Source organism: Natator depressus, chromosome 13, assembly GCF_965152275.1.
Source record: "Natator depressus isolate rNatDep1 chromosome 13, rNatDep2.hap1, whole genome shotgun sequence".
Taxonomy (NCBI): domain Eukaryota; kingdom Metazoa; phylum Chordata; order Testudines; family Cheloniidae; genus Natator; species Natator depressus.
In genome coordinates this window covers 16793147-16817167 of record NC_134246.1, presented here as the reverse complement: position 1 = coordinate 16817167, position 24021 = coordinate 16793147, and the positions used below count along the sequence as shown (strand labels likewise).

The window sequence follows — 24021 nt, the reverse complement described above, 5'->3', positions numbered from 1 at the left end:
ATGGACAATAAAGCCCAGTCTTGCGTCACTGCAAATCCATCTAAATGGATGTCATGCAGTTGCAGTCTCGCTGTTCACATTGTGGGGAGCAGCATACGAAATCTGTATTAGTTGAATAGGATCATTGTCGACCCAAATCCTTATCTGTAGGACAGGACTTTATTTTATATTAATGGTGGTGGTTTGCATTAATGTGAGAGAATTGGGTAATATGACATAAGCACAGAGTGATGTCTCAAGATTTAATATAATACTTAGTGCTTATATAGGTCTCTTTAGAGTCAAAGCACTTTGCAAACATTAACTACTTAATCTTCACAATCCCATGTGGGGTAGATCAGTGGGAATACTGACATGATTAAGTGACTTGGTTGTAAAAGGCTACAGGAATCTGTATCTGAGCTGGGATCAGAACTCAGGACTTTCTAGCTCCCAGCCCTGCATGCTAGACAATACTTCTCAAGAGAATAAAGTTAATGCTTGGCCATCAAAGCACCAGAATATGGAAAACCAAAGATAAAGGGCCCTGAGGCGCATATTTCAGGGGAAACATCCATAATTGTAATATATAGTCAGATTTTCAGACACCAGTGTCCATTTTTGCAGGGACAAATTGTGGGCCCAAAATTGCAACAGCAAAAATGGAAGGCTGGTGTACAGTTTTCTGTATCGCATAAAGGGTGTCTTGCAGGTTAGGACCCACCAGACATATAAACAGATTTTTTTTTATATGAGGCTAAAATATTCCCTGCTGTCTAGGATGGGGGAGACCTAGCCCTGCTCAGGAGCTCCTGGCCTCTCTGGATGCTCAGATAAGATCTTTCACAAGATCTGAAGGCAGAACGTTTCCTGCCACACTTGTAGTCCCCATTCCCGACTTCTTCCTTGTAACAAGCACCATGACCTGCACGGTCCTTTTTAGAGCCGGCTGGCAAGCAGGCCCGTCTGCCAGGGGATTGGGCCTGGCTGTAGGGTCGGGCTGCTGGGTGAGCTTATAGCACCTAGGATAGTTACTGAAACACTCAAAAGTGTCATTGCAGTTCCTGCAAGCCCCAGGGGACTCAGGGAAGGCTGTGGAGAGCCTGGCAGAGGTTCTGCCCTCTCTGGTCTGGAAAGACTGGAGCGTGACAACACTCTGGTGGCTGCAGCAGATGACAGCACAGATAGCCTGCAGCAGGGACAGGTCTTTGGAGAGGAACTTCTGGAAGTTTGGTTTGAAGAGCAGATAGACCAGAGGGTTGTAGGTCGTCGAGGACTTGGCAAAAACAGCAGAGAGTGCAAAGGCCAGAACTGGCACCTGGTTGGCATCTCCAAAGGCTGCCCACATGGCAACAATTGCATATGGGGTCCAGGCAGCCAGAAATCCAATGCACACAGCAATGCTTAGCTGGAAGAGAAAAGGAAATGACTATGGTATGAAGCATAGTGCCCCCCCCCCCGCCACAACCCTCCTGAAGTGCACACAGGCCTATGCCAAAATCCCAAGGCCAAGCATCTCTAAGCTTTGAGAGGATGGGAGGTTACACTTTGAACCTAACCCCAAACCGTTCAGCCATGGCCCCTAATGGCCAGAGTCAGCCCTCTGGCTCAACCCTTCCAGATCAAACTTTTCCTCAACAGCTCCTCTGTAGCATACACATGTGTACAAAGAATAGTAATAAAGACAGCTCCTAGCTTTGCAGTGAGCATTTTGGCTGCTATCCCATCTGCAGCAATGTGTCTCAGGGGAGAAGTGATGCCACGGACCCCTGGCACAATAGTTAGATGGGTCTCTGTTTTTCAATATTCCCTCCCAGTTGCCAACAGACCATCCGCACTAGATATGTTTGTGTGGTCAGGAGACCTAACTGCAGGAAATAGTTCTTGAGAGAGACTGTGGTGCTGAAAAGAAACCAGGTGGTGTGTGTGAGAGATCCCCTGTCTGCCTTCTCCTGCTACGAAGTCTTAACCCTAGCTGTATGTTGGGATGGATGTCAGTTGGAGTGGTATTTTGAACACAGTTTGAGAGCCCTACTCCTCTGTTTATTTAAATAGCTATGATCTAAAAAGCTGTGATATGCTTGGACGTGCAGGAAGGTTCATATGTAAATGATTAAATTGCAAGTCAGCATGTTACAGCTCAGATACATTAGTTGCTTCAACCATATCATTCTGTTCATTGCATAGGATGCTTGGTGGGGAAAGGTTAAGAATGCTGAGACTTTCCTTATCATGATGAGATGTGAAAGCAAAAAGCACAAGTAGGCTGAACATAATAAGCTCTTTGGGATTGAGAAGCATTATTGTATTACAGTCGCACCAAAAAGCCTTAACTGGAACAGGGCCCTGTTGTGCAGAGAGACGGTCCCTATCCCAAAGAATGTATCATCGAGAGACCGCAAACAAATGGGGAGGAGGAAGGGGCATTATTTCCTGCATTTTACAGATGAGAAACAAAGGCACAAACAAACAAAAGTTAGTGGCAGGGCTAGGAGCTGAGTGTTGGTCCGGTGGTTTCACCCCAAGTCCATCCTTCCTCCAATACCACATGCACATTTGAGTCTGTTAGAGAATCACATTTTCTTCCTTTAAAAAAGGTATCAATTCTTTTGACAGACTTCTCCCCCACCCCCTGGTAAATTACAGTATTAGCTTGTAGACTGGGGAACAGTGAGTCATGAAGGCAGCATTTTTTATTATTTTCAATGTAATTTAATATGAAAACAAATCCATCTGATGGCTTTAAATAAGGAGGTGGAGGAGGGATGTATTACTAGCAGCACAAATATAAACACCTGGAGAATTAATCTGGCTTGGTAAATACTTCTACTTTTCAGAAGCCTTCAAGGAGTCTCATTATTTTAGGTGCAAAGAAATATGGACTCGTGGATTCGTTCAAATGCTTGACTCAGAATTCCAAACAAACCAGTATTCTATTGAGTGAGCAAGACCCTAACATGTTTGTATATTGCCTCCAGGACGCTGCCTTCATCTATCACTGGTGAAGGTGGCTTTGCCATCCTGGTTCCAAGCTCCTCTGTAATAAAAGGAGAATGTGTTTGCCAACAAATCAAGGCAGCTCTGGGAACAGTCCATTCTGCTGCTAGATAGTCAGGAGATGCTCAGATTTTGAGATACGGAAGGGAGGCGGGGTCATATTTTCAGCCTGCACTTCCCTTTGTTTTAATGGTTTGTGCCTGGGGAATGTGGGGGAGGGATGGAATAGTTTCAGACAAGATCATTTGTTGCTGATCTGATAAGAATTTTTTCTTCAGTCATGATCCTGTGTGTTTCTTTCATGTGTCACTATGCAGGGAAATGGCAACAACCGTCTTTTCCCTTCCTATTTTCATGTTCTCAGTTAGTTATTTATCAGCCACGCTTTCCCACCCCTCCATTGTGTATCTTGACTGCCAGAGTGTTAAGGGGTATTTGGATAATAGTGTACATATTTTTTTCCTTTTGGAGAGGAACAGAAATAGGACACAGCTTCAAAATTTGGAGCCAGGTTCAGATCCAAATTTCACCCAAAATTTGAGGACATAGCATCTGGCTTTTGGTTTGGGCCTATTTCTAGGGAGGTGCAAGTGGCTTCAGAATTCTTAGTCTTCTACTGAGTTTGCCTAGATATGCTTGGGCCAGATCTTCCAGTGACTCAGCAACTGCAAGCCTCAGATGTGTGTGCATTTACTGTAGCTGTGCAATCAAACTGGATAACTGTGGACCTAATGTAACTAGTTAGCCATGTGCATGCATATTAGGCATATATTTGCATGCCTAGCTTGTTTGAGAATCTGGCCTTCAAATCCTGGGCAGTGTTCAGGGCATCTCAGCTGACAGAGCAATTAATTCCTCAGGAAAGGGTAATGAACCCTCATACTTCTGGCATCAGCTGATCCCTGCTGGTGTTAGGAAAGAAAGGCACATGTGATCAATTGGCCAGCAGCATGGAGGAGAGGAGGGCAGTGCAGCTCAACCTATTTACCATTGTGAGCCACTTCCACACAATATGCATACTACCTGTGTGGCCCTGTGAATGTCACATGGGTTGCAGCCGTGTGCCATAAGCCAGGTTGAGAACCACGGCTCTAAAGCATGAGGTATTGGCCACTGGCAGAGGCAGAATGCTGGACTTGAAGTACTAGTGACCTGATGCAGTAAAGAAAATCCTGTGTAATGCCACACTGTCTTCAGCCAATGAGCTGGGCAGGAGTTCCAGCTGCACTAGAAGACTATAAGAGTGAGAGATCATTGAGTCCTTTCCCCTGCAAGATCATCCAGCTCCCACAAGACATGTGTCAGGCACTACCCTGGTAAGTGGCAAATGGAGAAGAGATAGAGACAAAGTGTATGATGTTTTAGCTTGTCTTAGAAGCTAGGCTCAAGCTGCTGAATTCTGCAGCAAACTGGCTCAGAGCCTGAACTTTCCTAATAGTTTAGCGGGCTCAAATCAGATTATTTTTTCCAGTTATTTTTTGTTTTCAATAATTGATCATACTTAGCACTTTGCATGCAAGGATCTTAAGGAGCGCCACAAAGGTGGATGAGTATCATTATCCCCATTTTACAGACAGGGAAATTGAGGCACAGAGAGGGGAGTTGGCCTTCCTGAGGTCACGGAGGAAATCTCTGGCTGAGCTGGGAGCAGAGCCCAGGGGTCCTGCATTCCAGTCCATGCTGTATCCTCTTAGTAAGACTTTCCCCGTGTGTGGTGGGAGATTTCCCAGCAAAGCCCCTTTGCTTTCATTGCTGCACACACGCCCCATTGCCCTACCTTTACAATCAAGCTGTGCACGCTGTTGGCTTTGCTCTGTAGTGACATGTGCTGCTTCACGGCTCTTCGGGACACTTTCACTGTCCAAAGGATGAGCGAGTAGGAGATGAGGATCAGAAGGCAGGGGAAGAGGTAACAGAAGATGAAGAGGGCCACAATATAGATCATTGCCTCCCTGGTTGAAGCTTTCCACTTTAGGCAGCAGGCTGTCCCGTAGGGCTCTGGTCCGTAACTGCCCCAGTTGGCTAGAGGAGCTACGGCAAAGACCAGGGCATATGCCCAGACACACAGTAACAGGACACCAGCGTGTGTGGGAGAGAACTTATTGCCTGCAAAAGAGAGAAATGACAGCTGTTGGTAGGTTTCCAAAGAAAAGGGCTGAGTTTCCTCAGTTCTAAGGGGTTGGCTTTCAGAAAAGGGCCATAATCTGGAGCTATTTATCTGAGCCAACCCCAAATGTAGGGCATTGAGATGAAATAGGACCCACATATAAACCCCGCTCCTTAGTTCTGGTTTTGCAGAGCAAACTTGGAAAGGCAGATCAGTGTTCTCATCCCCCAATTTAAAGATAGTGAAACTGAGGCACCACAGACAGGCTAAGTGACCTGCCCAAGGTCACAGACAAGAAGCAGAGCTAAGAAGAGAACATGTCTCCTGCTCCCCAGCCCTGGGCTTGTCCCCTGATGCATGCTGCTTTCCCTGCAGGTAGCAAATGCTCTTTTGGACTGATGAGATTTTTTTACAAACCCAACTGCCCTTAGCAGAGATCTTCCCCCTCCCCCACTCTTCTCAGCTTCAGTTAGTAGTGTTACTTGAATAACTATTGTCCTCAGTTTTTACTTTCAGAGGAATTGTGTAAGAAAGTGTTGGCAGCCTCTCCAAGGTTTTTGACAAAGCTTTACAATTTACATTACATGGGCTCAGGACTGCATTTTCAAAGGGCTTCTGGAAATGCACTATTTGATGGACAGTAAATAGTCTGCATCTCTGCACATGAAACTTTGTATTTACACACATGCATGGCTGCACCTGCAAATACTTTCAGAAGCCAATTGAATGTGTCCCTTAATGTCAGTGCTGATGGACAGCTCCAGTCTCAAGGAGTATATCCTTTTTTTGGTATATACCAGTCACTTCCATTTGTTTTGATAGTAGTCACTGTATGGATGCATCAGCAGCAGATGATGTCCCCCACCTTCCAAAGTAATATTCTAGCAATGTTGGCTGTAATCCAAAAGGCAGTGTTTTCCTTGTATCTGCCATGGGCAATGATCAGAATGGGAATCCAATACATATGTGCACTGAAGGCTGATTTTGCATGTGTCTATACACCTAGAACAGGCTGGATTGGGCATTTTCATACATTACTGCACGCAAGACAGTATTTAACATTTGACTTGACTTTAATTTGGGTCTGAGTCTCAGGTGACGGGTGTCCTAGCTATCGGAGTTAGTTGTTAAAGGTAGACACCAAAAATATGGAGCTTTTGGGCTCATGTTGCTTAGGCCTGCATTTTCCGTAATTACATGCCTCAACAGGCATAAAGTTACCATGAACGTGCGCCCAGTTATGGTCACTGCATGCACAATTGCATCATTCTGTCTCTCTGGGCTCGAAGCATGAGACCTATGGTCTTCCCCAGTAAGGCGTGCCAGAGCCTTGGCCCTGTTGCCGGGAAAGCCCTGCTTCCGCAAGCTCCACTGGAGGCTGGCAGCTCCTTTCTTCCTGAGGAAAAGCAGCTGTGAGGGAGGTGTTATTCAGAGGGTGCCTCTCCCTGTGACGTCTCAGGACGATCCCCTCAAAGGCCTTGAAGCTTAGCTCTGAGACCTCGAATTTGATGCCGTGTTCCACAGGGAGCCAGGGTAGTGAGCAGCGCATCAGGAGTTGGGGAGAATGAAGTGCTCCTGGTGATTGGAGTTGCTGAGGAGAAGGCTGCTGCATTCTGGAGTTACTGATGCTTTCCTGATGTTGGAGTCTTCATATCTAGATCCAGTGAGAGGCAGGGAGCCCAGCCTGGAGGGTCAGAGGGCCTTGATCTCTGCAGGCAGGTCTCTTTGCCAAGCTGAAGTGGCTCATTTTCTGGCTCGTCACAAATGAAAGAGAACAATGTCTGTGATCACAGTGTGGCATGTGCTCATCAGCAGCAAGGAGTCCAGGAGGGCTGATGTCACCATCTTCAGCAGAGACCTTTGATGCAGGGCAAGGTGATAATTGGTAGGTCTCCAAAGTGTTTCCGTCTTCTCCCAGCATCAACTGCGTTGTGCTTGGTTTCTTCTTCAGCCAGGCAGAGGGAGATGAGGCTATTTGTGATGATATATAGATGCTGTCCTCTGTGCTGTTGGCATTTGAGGCCATGGCATTTCATAGTTCCCCATAAGTCTCGAAAGAGTTGGAGAAGGAGGACTGAGCTTTATGGGACTCCACAGGTCCTTGGTCTGAAGGGGAGGAGGATTTGCCTATCACCATTCTCTCTGAATATCCTATAAGGTAGGACAAGAGCTATCCCAGAGCAGTCCTATCAACTTCTGGTACAAATCAGGTGGCCTTTTGGAAATGTAGGCTTGAAGTCCTCTCGGTATGAAGGCACATTATTCTATATCCAGTGGGTTAAAGTCACCCCTGGTGTAACTCCATATCAGATAGAACAATAAGCTGTCAATTAGTTGGTTGCTGGGAAACGAACCTTTTCCACTTCACTGTAGTTCCTTTCAGTGAGAGGAGATGATTGTTACAGGGAACTCTGCCAGTGTAGAAAACTCTGGGCATGCAGCCTGCCATTCACCAGTCTGACCTGTGTCCAACCAGGAGGATGTCACCGTGAACACTGCACAGCATGGCACCCCTGAGCTGAAGAAATCAGCCTTGGCTTAGCAGAGAAACACTGGAATGGAGAACAACAATCTGCATGGAGCTGAGGACCTTGGAGAACTTAACAAACAGTAACTAATGAAGCCTCACCAAGCCGCTGGGCAGGGCAGTACACCAGGGCTTACTTTGTAATGAAAAAGGTGCTGGGTCTCAAACAAATTTTTTTTTTTACTTTCATAAGTGATGAGCCAAGCCCAGAGGTGCCGTGGCTCAGCCCTGGCACAAATTAAGCACAGCAGTGTACATGTACTCTTATCCCCATCAGACAGGCAGGGAAAACGAGGCCCAGAAGGAGGTGGAATGACTTGCCCCAGTGAGTGGTAAAACCCTGACTGACTGTAATAGCTAGAAATCCTGGCCTTCCTCTTCCATGCAGGTGCTCATGGAATTCATGGTGAGATGATCCACGTAACCAGGGGAAATTGAGGTAAAGCCTGTTTCGCCTGAATAACAGGAGAAATACGCAAGAGTGAGATCTACTTCACTGGCAATAGTCTCACATGCAAGATACAGGGAGCATCAGCATTTGGATAGCTAAAACTGGACCAGGCAATTCTACTTTGTAATATTCCCTTTCCCTCACTCCTTGCCTTCTAAAGATTGTCTACACAGGGGAAGGAGGTGGGGTTTACTATGCACTAATTTGGGGTTGAGTTAATTGAAATGACCTGCATACACACCACACAAACCCTTCAAGCGTAGTAGCTCTGCAGTTAAAGCATACTCTATGGTACGCTTTGAAAGTGTAGTAAGTTCACTGCATATTGAGTGTGTACGCTCTTTAGCGCAGGAACTGTGACTACCTAACCATCTGTATAGTGCCCGCTAGATATATCTATATCTCTGTATGACAAGTGCCCTACAATATAAAGGCTAGTAATAGGGGCCAGAGTGCTGAAGAATAAGCTGAGGGGCAGTCCTGCAAGTTCTGTCCTGTACTGGTTCCAGGGAAGATGGCTTTGATGGAAATTTTTCAGCTCCAGTTTCTATGATTCCCTAAAATTCTGGAGGTGAAATGCTAAGTAAGCTACAGATGTCCTAAACCTTGATGAAAATAAGAGCTTGGGGGAGGCGCCTGGGGGGATTTGCATCTGGAAATGAAGAAAGATCAGAGCTTTTGTTTTAAGTTTAAATCAGTGTTATCAGAGTTTACTTCAGAAAAGCCAGTTGATGAAACATGAGTTGGGTTTTTCTCTGAGTTTCCTCCCCCTCCCTTAAATCCTAAACTCTCTGATCTTCTAAGGGCTTAATTTAAAAAGCTAAATCTTCAGACATATGTTAGAATAACTTTTCTTTGAAACTAAGCAATTAAAAATATGCTGAGATTAGACATTTCCTAGTGGAAAATGCACAAGTGCATTACAGGAAGATAAGCTTAAGAAGCCACACAACCAAGTGCAGTAATAATCTAGAGAGCAGAAACAGAAATTACAGAGGGAAAAGATGCTGGTACCTGGCTGCTTTTTAATGCCCAAATTTAATCTTTATCTTTTTCCCCCACTTTTTGTGATAATTTCTGCAGTTATACAAAGTGATCCCATAAGCTTTGAGTTGGCTGCTTTAACTGATGTGACTTCCTTCCAATGCTATCTCTATGAATTGGACTGTTAGCCTGTAGGGACAATCTGCTTTGTGGCTGCCAGTCATGCATCTGCAAAAGCATGCAAGCAAGTCAATGTGTCCCCGCACAGCTGCGGCAAAGCAGGGGTTTGCATTGTGAAGAATGGAGGCACCACAAATTTGACAGAAGTATTAATGAGAAATCAGCTGAAAGCTTGGCTCTGACTTTCATCTAGTAATATGCTAAGTAACAGTGGCATTTCTCTTGTGTCCTTCATTTCTTTCAAAGTACTTTACATACAAGCAATTAATTATTGCAAATCCCTAAATGGTAGGTCACTATTTATTATCTCCATTATACAGCTGGCAGAAGCACAAACAATCAAACAACTTCTGCCAATGTAACACAGGGAGTCATTGGCAGAAATGGGACTAGAACCCAGGCGTCCCTGCTCTAGCTACCACTTTCCTTACCACTAAGGGCTAGGTTCTCCAAAGAGATCGCAGAAGGTGAGACTTCAGAAACATGAGATGTACCTTCCTTGCATGTGAATGGGCATTTTGCACATGGAAATTGGATAACTCCTCCTGTCAGTATTTGTGTATGTGCCATCACACCACTGGGGTCTGCAAAAGTGTGAATTTGGCAGGTGCCTTGTGCCACTCAAGTCAGAGAATGTGGCCACTGGTGGCATTTGCCAAGCAAAGTTCTATAGGAGGTTTTGTGGGTTTTTTGTTTGTTTTGTTTTTTTCCTGCAGAATTTAAAATTTGCTTCTCTTCTTTTGGTGCTGCTTCCTCCCACTGTGTGGCTGGGATGAGCGAGTGTAGAAAAGAAAAAGATTGAGAGGGGAAATGCCAAACATGTCTGCTAGAACAGAAGGCACATTTCCAACCTGTCTGGAGGTATGTGCTCCCGAGCGGGGCAAAGGCAGCTGCCGCTGGTGGTTTAAGGCTCAGGGGCTGCAGAAGCTCACTATCCCCGTCTGTTCTTCAGGTACTTAGTTGTTACCAAGCAGGACATCAGTTTAGTCACTTAGCTGTATCTGGATTCCTACAAGGTACATGGCATGTTCTGCTAAGCATACAGCTCCCCAAAGGGCTCTAGCCTGCTTACTGGAGTCAATGTCAGAACTCCCCTTGACTACAATGGCGCAAGATCAGGCCCTAATTACCCAGCATCATGGCCTCCTTTGAGATGCTGCGTTGTAGGCTGACCTGGACTTCCCTTCCCCAGGCACACCACTTCAGAAAGACGTTAGTGTGTGTATAAATCACCAATCTACCAAACTCAGCCAGAAGATGGATGCCACTGCAACGAGTGACTGAAATCCAGCTACTTGTGTCCTTCCCACTCAGTATCCATCCTGGGCTGCTGCAGGGGGAATTTATTGGAGAACTTGTCTTGGAGAATTTGTCTGCAAATCAAGTTAATATTGTTGGTTTCTATTTTTATATTTGTTTGTAATCCAAATTCTGTGAAGATACATTGGTTGGCAAGTTCAGCAGTCTAAATGAGAAAATGCAAGTAATCCCTCCAGGACAATATAAAAACATGGGGTACATTTACAGAGAGGTGTCTGGCCCTCAGCTCTTCTTTTGTGGGTGCAATTTGTACCCAGACAATGAACAGCAGGTGCAAATCTAAGTACATGTCTCTTTAACTGCCTGATTCACACCCAAATTTGGTGTGTTGCAAGCACTCAGATTAGCATCTACAACTAATGTCCAGGCAAAAATAATGCAGGTGAAAATTGTGCTGCAAAAGGGAGTGGCCCCATGGCAAATTTGGCCCCACAGTGTTAATTATTTCCTAGTGTTATACATTGTGATAAAGTTCCTCCTCTACCTTGGTGGGTCTTGCGCTTATTGGTGGATTTGCTTGCCTCGGAGCTTCACAGCAGCCCTCAGTTTGGACATTTTTGTGAACCCACAGTCCAGGTAAACTCCTCCTGTGTCTGACCAGGAGTTGGGAGGTTTGGGGGGAACCCGGGCCCGCCCTCGGCTCCGGGTTCCAGCCCAGGGCCCTGTGGAATGCAGCTGTCTAGAGTGCCTCCTGGAACAGCTGTGCGACAGCTACAACTCCCTGGGCTACTTCCCCATGGCCTCCTCCCAACACCTTCTTTATCCTCACCACAGGACCTTCCTCCTGGTGTCTGATAATGCTTATACTCCTCAGTCCTCCAACACTACACGTTCTCACTCTCAGCTCCTAGTGCCTCCTGCTCCTAGCTCCTCACATGCATCACAAACTGAAGTGAGCTCCTTTTTAAACCCAGGTGCCCAGATTAGCCTGCCTTAATTGATTCTAGCAGCTTCTTGATTGGCTGCAGGTGTTCTAATCAGCCTGTCTTAATTGTCTCCAGAACTGTTTAGAGACACAGTTTCATGCCACACCTGCATGAGTCTGGCATACGCTCACTACTGTGTGCCTATGTATAAAGATATAGGCTCTAGTTTACTCAGATTATGCTTCATGATGCAATGTACTTAAAATACAACCCTCGGGGAGTAATGTTCCCACTGGGATGAAGCCTGGGCAGGTTATTGTCCTACATTGTGAAACTCACCCCTCCCTGCCCAAAGGCTGAATGGAAGTCAGCCCAATCTGCAGCCTCTGTGCAGCCGCTAACTCTCGTTGGCTGTTCTAGAGCCCGTCTCAAACCCTCCTGTTGGGGGTGGGATGTTCCTGGCCCCTGCATTTGTCCAGTTGTGGATCCAGTGGCTCATCCTTCAGCCTTCCTCAACTGCCCACTGCACTGGCCTTCTGGAGCAGGCAGGGAGCCTCTCTCCGTAGCACACAGAGGATTCAAAGGCTCCCATAGGCAGCTGGTCTTCCTGAGGCCCCCATAAGTGACCCCACTGTGGGGTTTAAGTAGTACGGAGGGTGAATGTTACCCACAATGACTCCATCTGCCATCCAACCTTAATTTGTGGGTGGGAAGTCTCCCAGGCTTCCCACTCATGTGATTATGAAAACAGCTCTGACTCCCTAGTGTTTCCTGGCCCTGACATGGAAGCTGTTTCCTTGGCATTAGCTAAAGCACACCACTTTGCCAGAAAAGATTCAAGTAGTTTTTGCAGCATTCGGCTGTCTTTTTATCGGTGCCCCAGGGCTCGTTGCCCTGGCTGTATGTAGGAGCAGTGCTGGTTCCTGGGCAGATGCTGTAGCATGAGCCTTTCCCTCTGTGGAAAATAGCCTTTCTAACAATCAACTGCAAATGAACAGCTAATGATCCCAGCAGCCCCCCAAACTTCCCACCCCCTCACCCATCTTAGCCCCTAACAAGTCCCTATCTTCTAACATATGATTCTGCCAGCCTTACTCACATGGGCTAGTCTCTGACACTGCAAGTGCTTCCACTGATTTCTGAGAGACCACTTGGAGTCAGGTACTACTCCATGTAAATAACGCATTGGAACTGGGCTCTCGATAAATGCATATGCCCTGTATTGTGCCCTGAAGGTCAATTGACCCGAGCTGTTTCAGACTGAGGGCCCTTCATGGAAAATGTTCTGTTGCTAACTCCCTCTCTTTTAAGTGGAGGCACTCTCCAAAGTAGGAAAGCCCCAAGAAAGCTAACCTCCATGTTTCACATCGGAATACATGAAACAAAAGGTCTATGAGTTCACTCTATTAGGGGGGGGGAGGAAGGCCCAGACGTTCAGAATTATGAGTGCTCATCTGGGCACCTAATTTGGGTCCACAGTTAATAATCATCCTCCAAAATGGCAATAAGCATTTACATGTCCAATCACAATAATTGTGTGCACAGACTAGGTGTGCAAATGCATGCAAACTTGTGCAGGTACAGTCCTAAAAATCTGGGCCTAGAATACATTTTTGTTTTGCTATCTCTGCAGTGTAATCTGTGAGAAGTAGGGCCCTACCAAATTCATGGTCCATTTTGGTCAATTTCACGGCCATAGGGCTTTTAAAATCTTAAATTTCATGATTTCAGCTATTTAAATCTGAAATGTCATGGTGTTGTAATTGTAGGAGTCCTGACCCAAAAAGGAGTGTTGTGGGCGGCGGGGGAGGAGTGCAGTATTGCCACCTTTCCTTCTGTGCTGCTGCTGGCAGCGGTGCTGCCTTCAGAGCTGGGTGGCTGGAGAGCGGCGGCTGCTGGGCCGTCACTCTCTGACCATCCAGCTCCGAAGCAGCAGCGCAGAAGTAAGGGTGCCATGGTATGGTATCGCCACCCTTACTTCTGCACTGCTGCTGGCAGGGCGCTGCCTTCAAAGCTAAGTGCCCGGCCAACAGCCTCTGCTCTCCGGTCACCCAGCTCTGAAGGCAGAGCAGAAGTAGGTGGCAATACTGCGACTCCCCCCCTAAAATAACCTTGCAACCCCCTTGCAACTCCCTTTTGGGTCAGGACCCCCAGTTTCAGAAATGCTGGTCTCCCCTGTGACATCTGTATAGTACAGGGTAAAAGCACATAAAAGACCAGATTTCATGGTCCATGACGCATTTTTCATGGCCGTGAATTTGGTAGGGCCCTAGTCATTAGGATCAGTTTGGATAAACCCTGCCTTGACTGTGAACAATTATGGGGGCCAGGCTATGATTTTCTTTTTATTTCTGTCTTGCACAACACCAGCCATATGGTAACATTCAACTAAAAGATGGTGATTATATCTGAATAACCCTTAGACCGAGAGCCATAAAACAGGGAACTTCCTAAATCAGATGTGCAGCATTTCCACTGTGCAAGAACAGAGTCCGTCATGCCAAATGTATTTAACACTAAGGTAGGAGCTCACACATGCAGCATAACTGTCTTTATCTGCAGCCCAGCACTCAGACTGGTGTGAAATTGCCAGCCCCTGAGACAATCCATGAAATCCTTAAAACCAAAAGCCACATAGAAAAGTATGGGCAAAGGGGCAACAACCACACTGGCACCCCTAGGAAATGGCTTTTGGAAAGTAACTGCTGGTCCATAGATCTCTGGAAGCAGTGATCACTCAACTGACACCCCGTCGTGTGTACAGTTGGTACATGGCAAGGACACTGGAGCTTTAACACATCGCCCTATTTGATTAGGGGCTGTGAAATAATACATTTAACTTGCGCCCACCCACACTTCCAAGGACCTGCTGCATTGATTGTATGGCGCCAAACAGTAAATGGGATGGTGATTAATTTACATATGCAAATTAGAAGAGGAAAAACAAGTAGCTATGGTATTATTGTTTGGGTTAATGAGAGTAATTTAAAATGAATATGTTCCGTAATGGAGAGCTTATCAGGGGGCTGTTGCCAAGAGATTTATGACTAACCTAAGTTGTGAAAGAATGGGGAAGATGGAGTGGGGTTACTGGAAGTAATAGCCAGGAGGGCAGAAGTGGAGAGAGTAACATGGGTTACACATCCTAGCACCTACCACATGCTGGATAACAGACCTTCAGGCAGCAAACCGTGCTTAGCACTGTCAGGCTGGTAAGACTGCACAGGCCAAAGAACATGCCAGAGAATGCATAGAATGTGCACATCGCATGGTTAAACAGCCATCTGGAAGGGAAAAGTCATCAGGTAAAATCGAAACCTTCACGTTTACACCAAGTGCTGAGCTCGCAAGGCTTGTGATTCTGTTGAGAGGGAACTTGTCTGAGTTGCTTTTTGCAGTTCATGAAGTCACATGGGTATGACCAGACACCAGTCAAACCAGACGCCCTATTACAGAAGTTTGGTACCACTCCAGCTCATGGTTTGACACAGAAAGCAAAACTACCTAAGCGGTAGAGCTGGGCTCTAGGAGGCTGTGCTGGTGGATGCAACGGAATGGGGAAATAAATACCTAGGACCTGATTGTCGAAGGAGTTGTGCATGTGGGTGTGCCCCTACGGTACACGTAATTACCGTGGCTGTGAGCACAAACTGAGTCATTGGGAATGCAAATAACCATGATTAGCTAGACCCGCATGCAGTTGAACACACAAGCTGCATGTACTGCTTTTTAAAAATCTGGCTCCAGAGCCTTCTGTATATTTAACTGAAACAGTTTCACTCTTTGCACATTACTGCCTGAGTGTCAGTTTTAAGGAAGTAGTAATAATGTTTAGCACTGACATAGCACTTTTCAGCCACAGACCTCAAAGATCTTTACAGAGGATGGTTAATATCAATAGCCCCATTTTACAGATGGGGAAATTGATGCCCAGAGAGGCAAAGTGACTTGCCCCAGGTCACACAGCAGGTCAGTGGCAGAGCTGGGAATAGTCTCAGGTCTCTTGACTCCCAGTCCTGTGTCCTAACCACTGGTCCATGCTACCTCCCTCAAAACAGAAAGGTGATAAGTCAGTTTTGAAAGGACGCTGCACATGGCTAAAAGGTTTTATCTTAGCAAAGCTCATTTTTAATATGCTGCAGCACCTGCTGGTACATACTGTACAAGTCCCACCAGCCCCCGGCCATGCGGTGGAGCCAGAGTAGAGGTCTGCTTGGGCCTAATTTTAAAGCCCGACCTGGACCCAAATCTGACCCGAGCACAGCCGACCCCAACCCAACTGGAGGATGTCAGGTCAGTTCTGAAAATGATTCCACCTTAATCCAACACTTTGCCCTGAACCTGTGTTGGCACTGCCACCTAGTCCTTGAGGGATGACCTGGGCCTGGTGGGGGCTTCCGGCGCTCTACGCCCCATGGCCACGATCTGTCTCTGGCTGCCTCCTGGCTGTGGGGTCGGGCTGGCGGCTGTGTGTGCTGCTGGTGCCACACTGTGTGTACCACAGAGAGATGTGCTGTGACTTGTCAGCATGCTCGCTCTGCAGCACACACAGAGAGCAGCGAGGTGATGACAGCCAGCAGGAGTGGGGCACGCAGCCACCTCGCCTACCCCCCGGCCAGCAGAATGGTGAGCAGAGATGACCCGAGCAGAGATGACCCAACCCGAGGCTGAGAGGGTCAGGTTGTTTTCATACCTAAACCGAACCTGACACTTATGGTCAGGTCCTGCAGGGTTGCAAGGCTCTAGAGCAGGGGACCTACAGCTGATGAGCCACATGTGATTTCTTTGGACCACGTTTGTGACTCTCCCTACTGCCCCATGGGGATACATTCCCACAATGCCACATGGATTCAGATAGACTCCAACCTGCAACACCAGGCATTGGTCAGATTCATGGCTGGGCTCGTACCTCTTGCTGAGCTGTGGGGAAGGGAGGTGCACTGTACGGCAAACCAGAGGAGGCTGAACAAGGGAGCAGCATGAGCCAGTGCAGGGGACTAATTGGAGCCACTATCTCTGAGAGGAGCATATGTGGTAGCCATAGAAGGGCCAGCAGCACTAGCCTATGTCTTGGGTGGGGGGGAGTTGCTGAGGGGAGGCGAGGGATGGCTCTTCCTGCTGAGGTGGCTCATATCTGATTATATTTGGCTCACTCCCTTGGGAATGATCCCTGTTCCCAGTGCAGGGTATGAATTCCTATTAGGAGAGATCTGGGGCCCAACTCTGCTCCCAATTACACTGGTGTAAGTCCCTTGCCTTCAATGGGGTTATTTCAAATTTACATCGGTGTGATTGAGCTCAGACTTTGGCCCCTAGTCTTCATTCCTTCTCCAGGTCAAGGCAGGATTTGCAAACTGACACCCGCAGAAATGCCCGTTAAATGCAATGCTATGCAAATGAGCTACCTGTGTGCAAAGAAGGATGGCGTGGCCAAAGGGAAGAGGGTCACCGTCATGCCCAGGTCACTGATAGCCAGGTTCACAATGAAGAATTCAGCAGGCTTCAACATGGATCTCTTCCGATAGGCCACCAGCAAGAGCAGGGAATTTCCACAGAGAGAGACTATGCCTGAGAAAAGGCAGAGAGAGACAGACCCAGTATAGGATACCCACGCTCACTAGCAGCAGTGCAGTGCATGACGTAGGGACAAGGAGGGCACGTGTGCAGGTCTCACTTGCTAGTCACCTACTATCCTCAAACACTGATGGGTTGTGTTTATTTGGCAGCCGTGTATGTGCTGAGATGCCGCTCACTGCATGTATGAATGTGTAAAGGGAAGAACAGACAAGGATCTCACACACACATTTCCCACTTTAGAATCTGTGGGTCCCTATTAATGCTGTGGGTCACATCCCTTCTTAATTGCCAACCAGGACTTTGAAACATCCAAGGAGAAAACTGCTTCTCAGCTTTTACCCAGAGTCCACTGCGTGCTGGTGCAGGAATATGGAGTGTAGTGAGTATGTGGGGAATACTCAGCCAGGACAGACATGATCAATAAAGTACCTGGCTTTGTACCTCTGCTACATCAGCACCTTGTGCAATGGTAGTAAGCGTTTGGCAGGTAGGCTGGCTGGAGACAAGAAGCAGGGTTTTATATGGACTGCTCAAGCACTCGGTCCAATCTGTTTGTTCTGGCTCTTGGAATGATATAGTTCACACTGGGCATGCTCCTTCCACACTAACATTACCTTGTCTCTTCTGCATAGTCATGGCCATTCTAATAACTTGGTAACTGCCCTTTCAGTTTGCTTTAAGGAGCTCTAGTTAACCAGATATAGGGCAAGAGCCAGGCAACTCTCCAAGCTCTCCTGGAAATATCATTGTCCCTCTATACAAAAGGCGGAAGTGTCTTCAGGCTTTTCAAGGCTGGTCACCTCCTGGTATATGATCTGCTTCCAGGACTTGCTGTACTTGGCAAAAAGAGTGTCTTCAGCTGGCACAGTGAATAACAACCATTAGACACCCAATGGCAGGAGGCTGCCTGAGCACTTTTAGAGCAACTTTAAATGGGACTGTAATTGTTAGATGCTTTTGGGGATGGGGCAGCAGGCAGAATGTCAGTGAAACAGACTCTGGGAACAGAGTCCAGGCAGAGCTGAATTCCTGTGGCTGAAGACAGGGTGCCTCCAACCCCTTCTAGTTGGATAAAGAGTGTGAGCTTTGTGACAGTGTTGTTATGATGGTGATGCCAAGAAGCTGAGTATGTTCTGCTTTTAATTTCTTCCTGGTAATATCTCTAGTGAGTCTGTGCTGTACAATATTGTGTTTGCAACATAAACAAGAAGGACATTATGAAGATTATGGTAAATCCAGCCTAACCAACAGGAAAAAGCCATTTGTTGTCTTGGGATGTATTTAGAACAACAGTGGTAAATAAATGTTCAAACCCAGGGTTTTCTTCGTCTGTTAAGTAACACTAAAATAATTTTCCTGTGTATGTGCAAAGGGGAACCTAGCTACTCAAGGGGCAGGTTATGTGGGACTGGAATTAATTCCCAGTGGATTAGCTTGTAAATGAAATATTATGCTTACAATTACATGCCAAAGCTGTATAATGGCTAATATAAACATGTTCTCCTCAATAAGTAGGACTCCTGCAGGGGAGACTTGCTCTCAGATACATAGTTTTTGAATGCTTTTTATGGGTCACTTTAGGGGAAATAGTTTGCAAATGCATATCCTTGTTTCCAGCACTGCTAAAGGACTCCTCCACAAAGCTATTTTGACTCCTTCCCTCGCCTCTTCATTAGCTGTATTCTACTAGCTTTATTATCTTCTAGGATCTTTCTTAGCTGCATGCAAGAGCTGCTAACTTTCTCAGTCTTACCTCCTCCAGCTAGCTCAGAATGGCATGAAGCAGGCTGTTTTTTTCCATTTCTGCCACTTCATTATGTAAGCGGGTGTGTTTGTTTGTGTGTCTGTTTCCATATGCGTGTGTGTGTGTGTGTGTGTTTGAGTGCTCTGGGGTGCACACGTCTCCTTGTGTGTGTGTGTATGGTCATTTTTGTAGTCGTGTGTTTGTGTTTCTGTGTACTCCTGGTGCGGTTGCATGTGTACCTGTGTGTTGTATGTGCACTCTTTTGTGTGCATTTCTGTGCATTGCTTGCACACCTCTCACCTTACAGAGGTCGACACATGGGACACAGAGTGGGCCAAAGGCCCCCATGAATGTATGAGCTCAGGCTGTTTAAAATGACATGGGATCCATTTCTTCAGCATACGTTCAGGTAAGATTTCCTATGACTTTGCTTTGCAATTGGTTCCTGATTTCTGAAGTGAGTTTTCTCTGATAGTAAATGTGGACGATCACCACATTTGGGTGGAGTGGGATGGAGGAAAATTAGGATGTGAAATGCAGCATCCCAGGCAGGGGTGTGGGCAGACTGGTCCTTCCCTCCCTCGCTTTGACTGGGAATCAGCTACTGCAGTGTTGCTAACCTCAACCATTCAACGGTCATGAGTCGGGCCCCTAAAAATCAGGAGGTTTAAACAACCCGAACAAGCTAGGTTGTTTTTCTTTTGCCTTATGGCTGTTGAGCCTTCCGGGGACGCTTGGGTCACATTTTCAAACTTTTCGTCCACCACAAGAGCCAGAGACTTTGTTGAAAGGGGCGATTTACATGTAATCACATGACTGCACGTGGCTGGGCTCTGTGAGAAACACCAGATGTCACAAGACTCGTGATTAAATCTTGAGCACTGGCAACGCTGCTGTTGGGAATCTTTTGGCTTTAGAATAAACTGCCATCTAAACACACAAGAATGAAAATACAAGGACTTGATCAGCCTGGGTTTAAGCTGTGGGAAGGGTACAGAGGAACAGCACAAGGCAGGCTTGTTGGTCAGGGGACAAAATTCTGACCCAGCAAGTGGCCTTTGAGATGTAGGGCCTGGGTGATCCATGTCTAGGTCGGGAGCCCATGCCTGATCGGACGCCCTGGGTGATCACTTTATGTCACAAACTCTTTTTTCCAGAGGCATCCAAGCCATTAATCCTTCTCTCCCTGACAGCAGAGATCCTTTGTTCGGTGCATCATTAAGCATCTCCTAGACACAGACAGAAGACACGCTGATTAATTTACCTTGCTAGCTATTGAAACCTGAAATGGTCAAGTCATTGAGAAGGCAGCTGTGTGGGACAGTGTGTCAAATCCTGCTTTCAGTTAAACTGGTAACTCTACTGGCTACAATGGAGTTATTCCACTTTTTCATAGAATACCAGGATTGGCAGGGACCTCAGGAGGTCATCTAGTCCAACCCCCTGCTCAAAGTAGGACCAATCCCCAATTTTTGCCCCAGATCCCAAATGGTCCCCTCAAGGATTGAACTCACAACCCTGGGTTTAGCAGACCAATGCTCAAACCACTGAACTATCCGTCCCTGAGAACAGGATCTGGCTCTATGAGTGCTGGGGAAGCCCAGCATTCGTTTGCAGATTATCCTTCATTTTCTTTCAGGATTTATTCACCTCTCCACACACCACAGTGTGTACCACAGGGCTTCACCCACAGCTCACACTCATTCCTAGAGCTGGGTGAAGAGAGCTAATTTCTTTCCCAGAGGATTTCAGTATTTTGACATTTGGTTTTGTTTCAGTGAGGAACTAAATAAAAAATTCCAACATTCTCTTCAAAAGCGAGTGGAGTCCCAGCCTCAGGGTGGTCTACCTGGTGAGCTGCTCTGCAGTCACAGACCCTGCAATCCCTGGAGTTCCCATCCCCAAGGCAGTCTGAAGGGGCGGCCTGCCCCAGAGCCACACGCCCTGGAAATTCAGGCTCTCCAATGGTGCACCACGTAGCTGCCCAACAACCAGGAGGACAAGCTGGCAGGGAACCAGGCAGGCTTCTTACAGAAACCCCAGCTGAATCCCATTGGCACTTTGGCCAAATCGAACCATCTCCACAGAACATTTTGATTTTGCGGAATTGACAAATTCTGCCAAAACGTTTTATTGGAATTTTGCTGGCCAGCTTTTCTCCTTACTTTCCTCACTGTTATTTTTACAGACAAAACACTGCTTGTCTTACTCATGTGAGCAGCAGCAGCCCCATGGGAATCTATGGCATTGCTCACTTTAGCCAAGATTAGGCCTTGTCAAAGCATATATTTACACCTCAGTTTCGCTTATTGGCTTTCAGATGTCACCAGTGCCTCCTGCTGATAGTGAAGAGCAGCTCAGAGGTGTGCACACTTCTTGAGCTTAATGCATTTTGCATGCTTGAAGCTAATAATAATGCTAAGTATCTGAGGCCTGATCCTGTTCCCAATGGCTGGCTGCAGTAAGAGTTGTATCAGGGCCTTATATATCACTCTTCAACTTCAAAGCATTTTAAAACATGAATATATCCTCACAAGCCTTTGTGAGGGAGATATGTATTATTAGCCACATTTTGCACGTGGAGAAACTGAAGCCCGGAGCACTGATGTGGCTTGCCCAAGGACCCAGAGGAAATTGGTTTCAGGAGTAGAACCCAGAAAGTCCTGTGCTCATGCCACTCATCTGTGATGGAGGAGAGTGTGAGTGGGGTGAGCGCAGATGGACCCAAGGGATATGGAACACTTTTCTGGAAGTAATAAACTATTAGTGGACGTGAATGCAAGGTGCCTGAATCTCCCTGTGACAGACATGTCAGTAGCTTGTGCCATGCCATCCTTGATGGAGATGGGTGTGAGATCACCTGCATAAGAAGAAGTCTTTCCTTACCAAAGAGCAAATAGAGTGTGCCGAAAATCAGGTCTTCTCTCTCTGATAAGGTGGACGTGAACGCTGAGGAATCGGAGGCATTTCCCATCTGCAAAACAGAATGCAAATGTAAGGGGAGGTGAATTTTGGTTAATTAAGGAATGTTCAGTTTTCCCTCTTCCTAGGGGAGCATGGCTGTTGGAAAGACACATTTTTGGCATGAGGCCTTCCTCAGGCTGTGGATAGACAAAAGTCAGTGGCTGGAAACTGCATGCACATTGCATGGACGCTGTGAATAAAGGGAGTGGTGCAGTTAATACAGAGTGTGGTGCTCAGCTAACTGGCCGTGCAGTGGGCTGATGATAGGATCAGGCTGGACTGCGTAGCTGCTGGTCATCTCACTCAGAGCATGGTATAGTTAATTACAAATTACACTGACTAGCTGCAAGTTAATACTTTTTAAAAGCATCTGACTTGGATATTTCACATGACAAAAAGGCCACTCGCTGATTCAGTTGCCATGTTCCTCTCCCTGGGTGAAACCTGGCCCCATTTAAGTCAATGGGAGTTTTGCCCTATTTTAGCAAAGTGGTTTTATATCAAGCATCTTTCTCATCTGCCAGTGGGATACATTAGGTCCTGACGTCCATTTTTTGCATGTGTTAAACTCATGAAGATCGCAATAGACTATACATGCAAGGTGACGAGTAGAAACTAAAATTGAAGGGCTAGGTTTTCAGCCAAGCCCAAGGCAGCCTCCAAATATGCATGGCCACTTCTTTGCATGTGCAAAACCCTAATTTCCACCTATCTGCCTGGTCTCTGCACACTGATAGCCATTTGCACATGCAAAATACCCCCAGAATCACTTTTGTTAGGCCAATCAGTTGCTCATACAAAGGTGGTTGTGCTGAAAACATGGCCCTGAGTGGCTGGTTATGACTTTCTGCCCACACAGGCAAGAGGTTGGTTATGGTATACATAAAATACAAATCAATGTCTTTCTGATGGATAGATTTATCTGCCACAGTTGGAGAAATATAGCACCTAAACCCTGGGAAAGAGAAAACTGCTGTGTTTCCTTTGGCACCTTCTGCTTTTCACTCTCCCTTCCCTGTTTATTTCCTGAAATTCTATAAGCAGAGGAGTTATAATATTGGGGTCCTATTGTGTAGTTTTCAGTACCACTTTTCAGCGGTTCGTCCATCTGAGATAAACTGAGAAGCCAGACCTGAAAAGGAGCTCTGTGTAAGCTCTAAAGCTTGTCTCTTGCACCAGCAGAAGTTGGTCCAATAAAAGATATTACCTCACCCATCTTATCTCTATGAACTGAGAAGCCAATAAATTTATTATACACAACTCTTTCAGGAAGAATGTCAAGCCCAAGGTTCTGTCTATTGTGCATGGCCACTAAACGGCTAAGAGCTACCTGCCTTATCTGTGAATACAACAACCACCTGCAAAAAGGGTGGGAGTGTAATTCCAGGAGGCATATTTGCGCCCACACAAATGTAATTGTGCATCTACAGTTAGGTGCAAGTGCAAATATTAGCTCTTGTGGGCATGGAGCAGGTAATTAGTTACCCACACACCAATACTTATGAATTGCTGGTGCAAAATAGCAGACTCAAACATTGTGGGTGCAAATTTTGAGCCCATACTTTTTGCTGGCACAAATCGTATCTGCAAAAGTGAGGCCAGCCAGCTGGAACTGTACTCCCCAGATTCTACTGCACTTACCAACAAAGGTTTGCTCTCGTATCCTTGTCCAAAATTTTCCTGCCCTCACTGTTGTGCACTGTGATAACTTGGCCTATAAGTGATGGCATTTCACTGGAGCTGTTTCTATAAAATGTGGGGTATTTTGGTATGAAGGCCCCTATGGAAATGTAGGAATGTATGATCCCCTGGTCACATCACCCTATCCTGCCTCCTACTCCACTTCATACCAGATTGCTGCCTCCCAGGGGACTTAGGGGATACCAGGGTAATCAGTGCCCACTGCAGTGTTGTGGTATTTGTGGTGTGGACAACGCTGGAGACTGGACTGCAACCACACATGCCACTGAGCAACATTGTTAGTTGTCTGAAAACATAGGCTCACTTTGCAGTGGCAGTCAAAACAGCTAACAAAATGTTAGGAACCATTAGGAAAGGGATAGATAATAAGACAGAAAATATAATGCCACTATATAAATCCATGGTACAGCCACACCTTGAATACTGTGTGCAGATCTGGTTGCCCCATCTCAAAAAAGATATATTAGAATTGGAAAAAGTACACAGAAGGGAAACAAAATAATTAGGGGTATGGAACTGCTTCCATATGAGGAGTGCTTAATAAGACTGGGACTTTTCAGCTCAGAAAAGAGACCACTAAGGGGGGATATGATAAAGGTCTATAAAACTATGAATGGTGTAGAG

At 46.4% G+C, this 24021-nt stretch overlaps 1 protein-coding gene across 1 annotated transcript in view; it reads right to left on the bottom strand.

Moving 5' to 3' along the window:
- Positions 1-808: 808 nt before the first annotated feature.
- Positions 809-24021, bottom strand: part of LOC141997616 (opsin-5-like) — a 42622-nt gene continuing 19409 nt past the window's right edge. The window contains exons 2-6 of the mRNA XM_074970023.1: positions 21619-21706; positions 16817-16979; positions 14568-14695; positions 4754-5082; positions 809-1387 (exon numbers count right to left, since the gene is read on the bottom strand). Of these exons, the coding sequence (XP_074826124.1) occupies positions 809-1387; positions 4754-5082; positions 14568-14695; positions 16817-16979; positions 21619-21706 (1287 nt within the window). The remainder of the gene's footprint in view (positions 1388-4753; positions 5083-14567; positions 14696-16816; positions 16980-21618; positions 21707-24021) is intronic.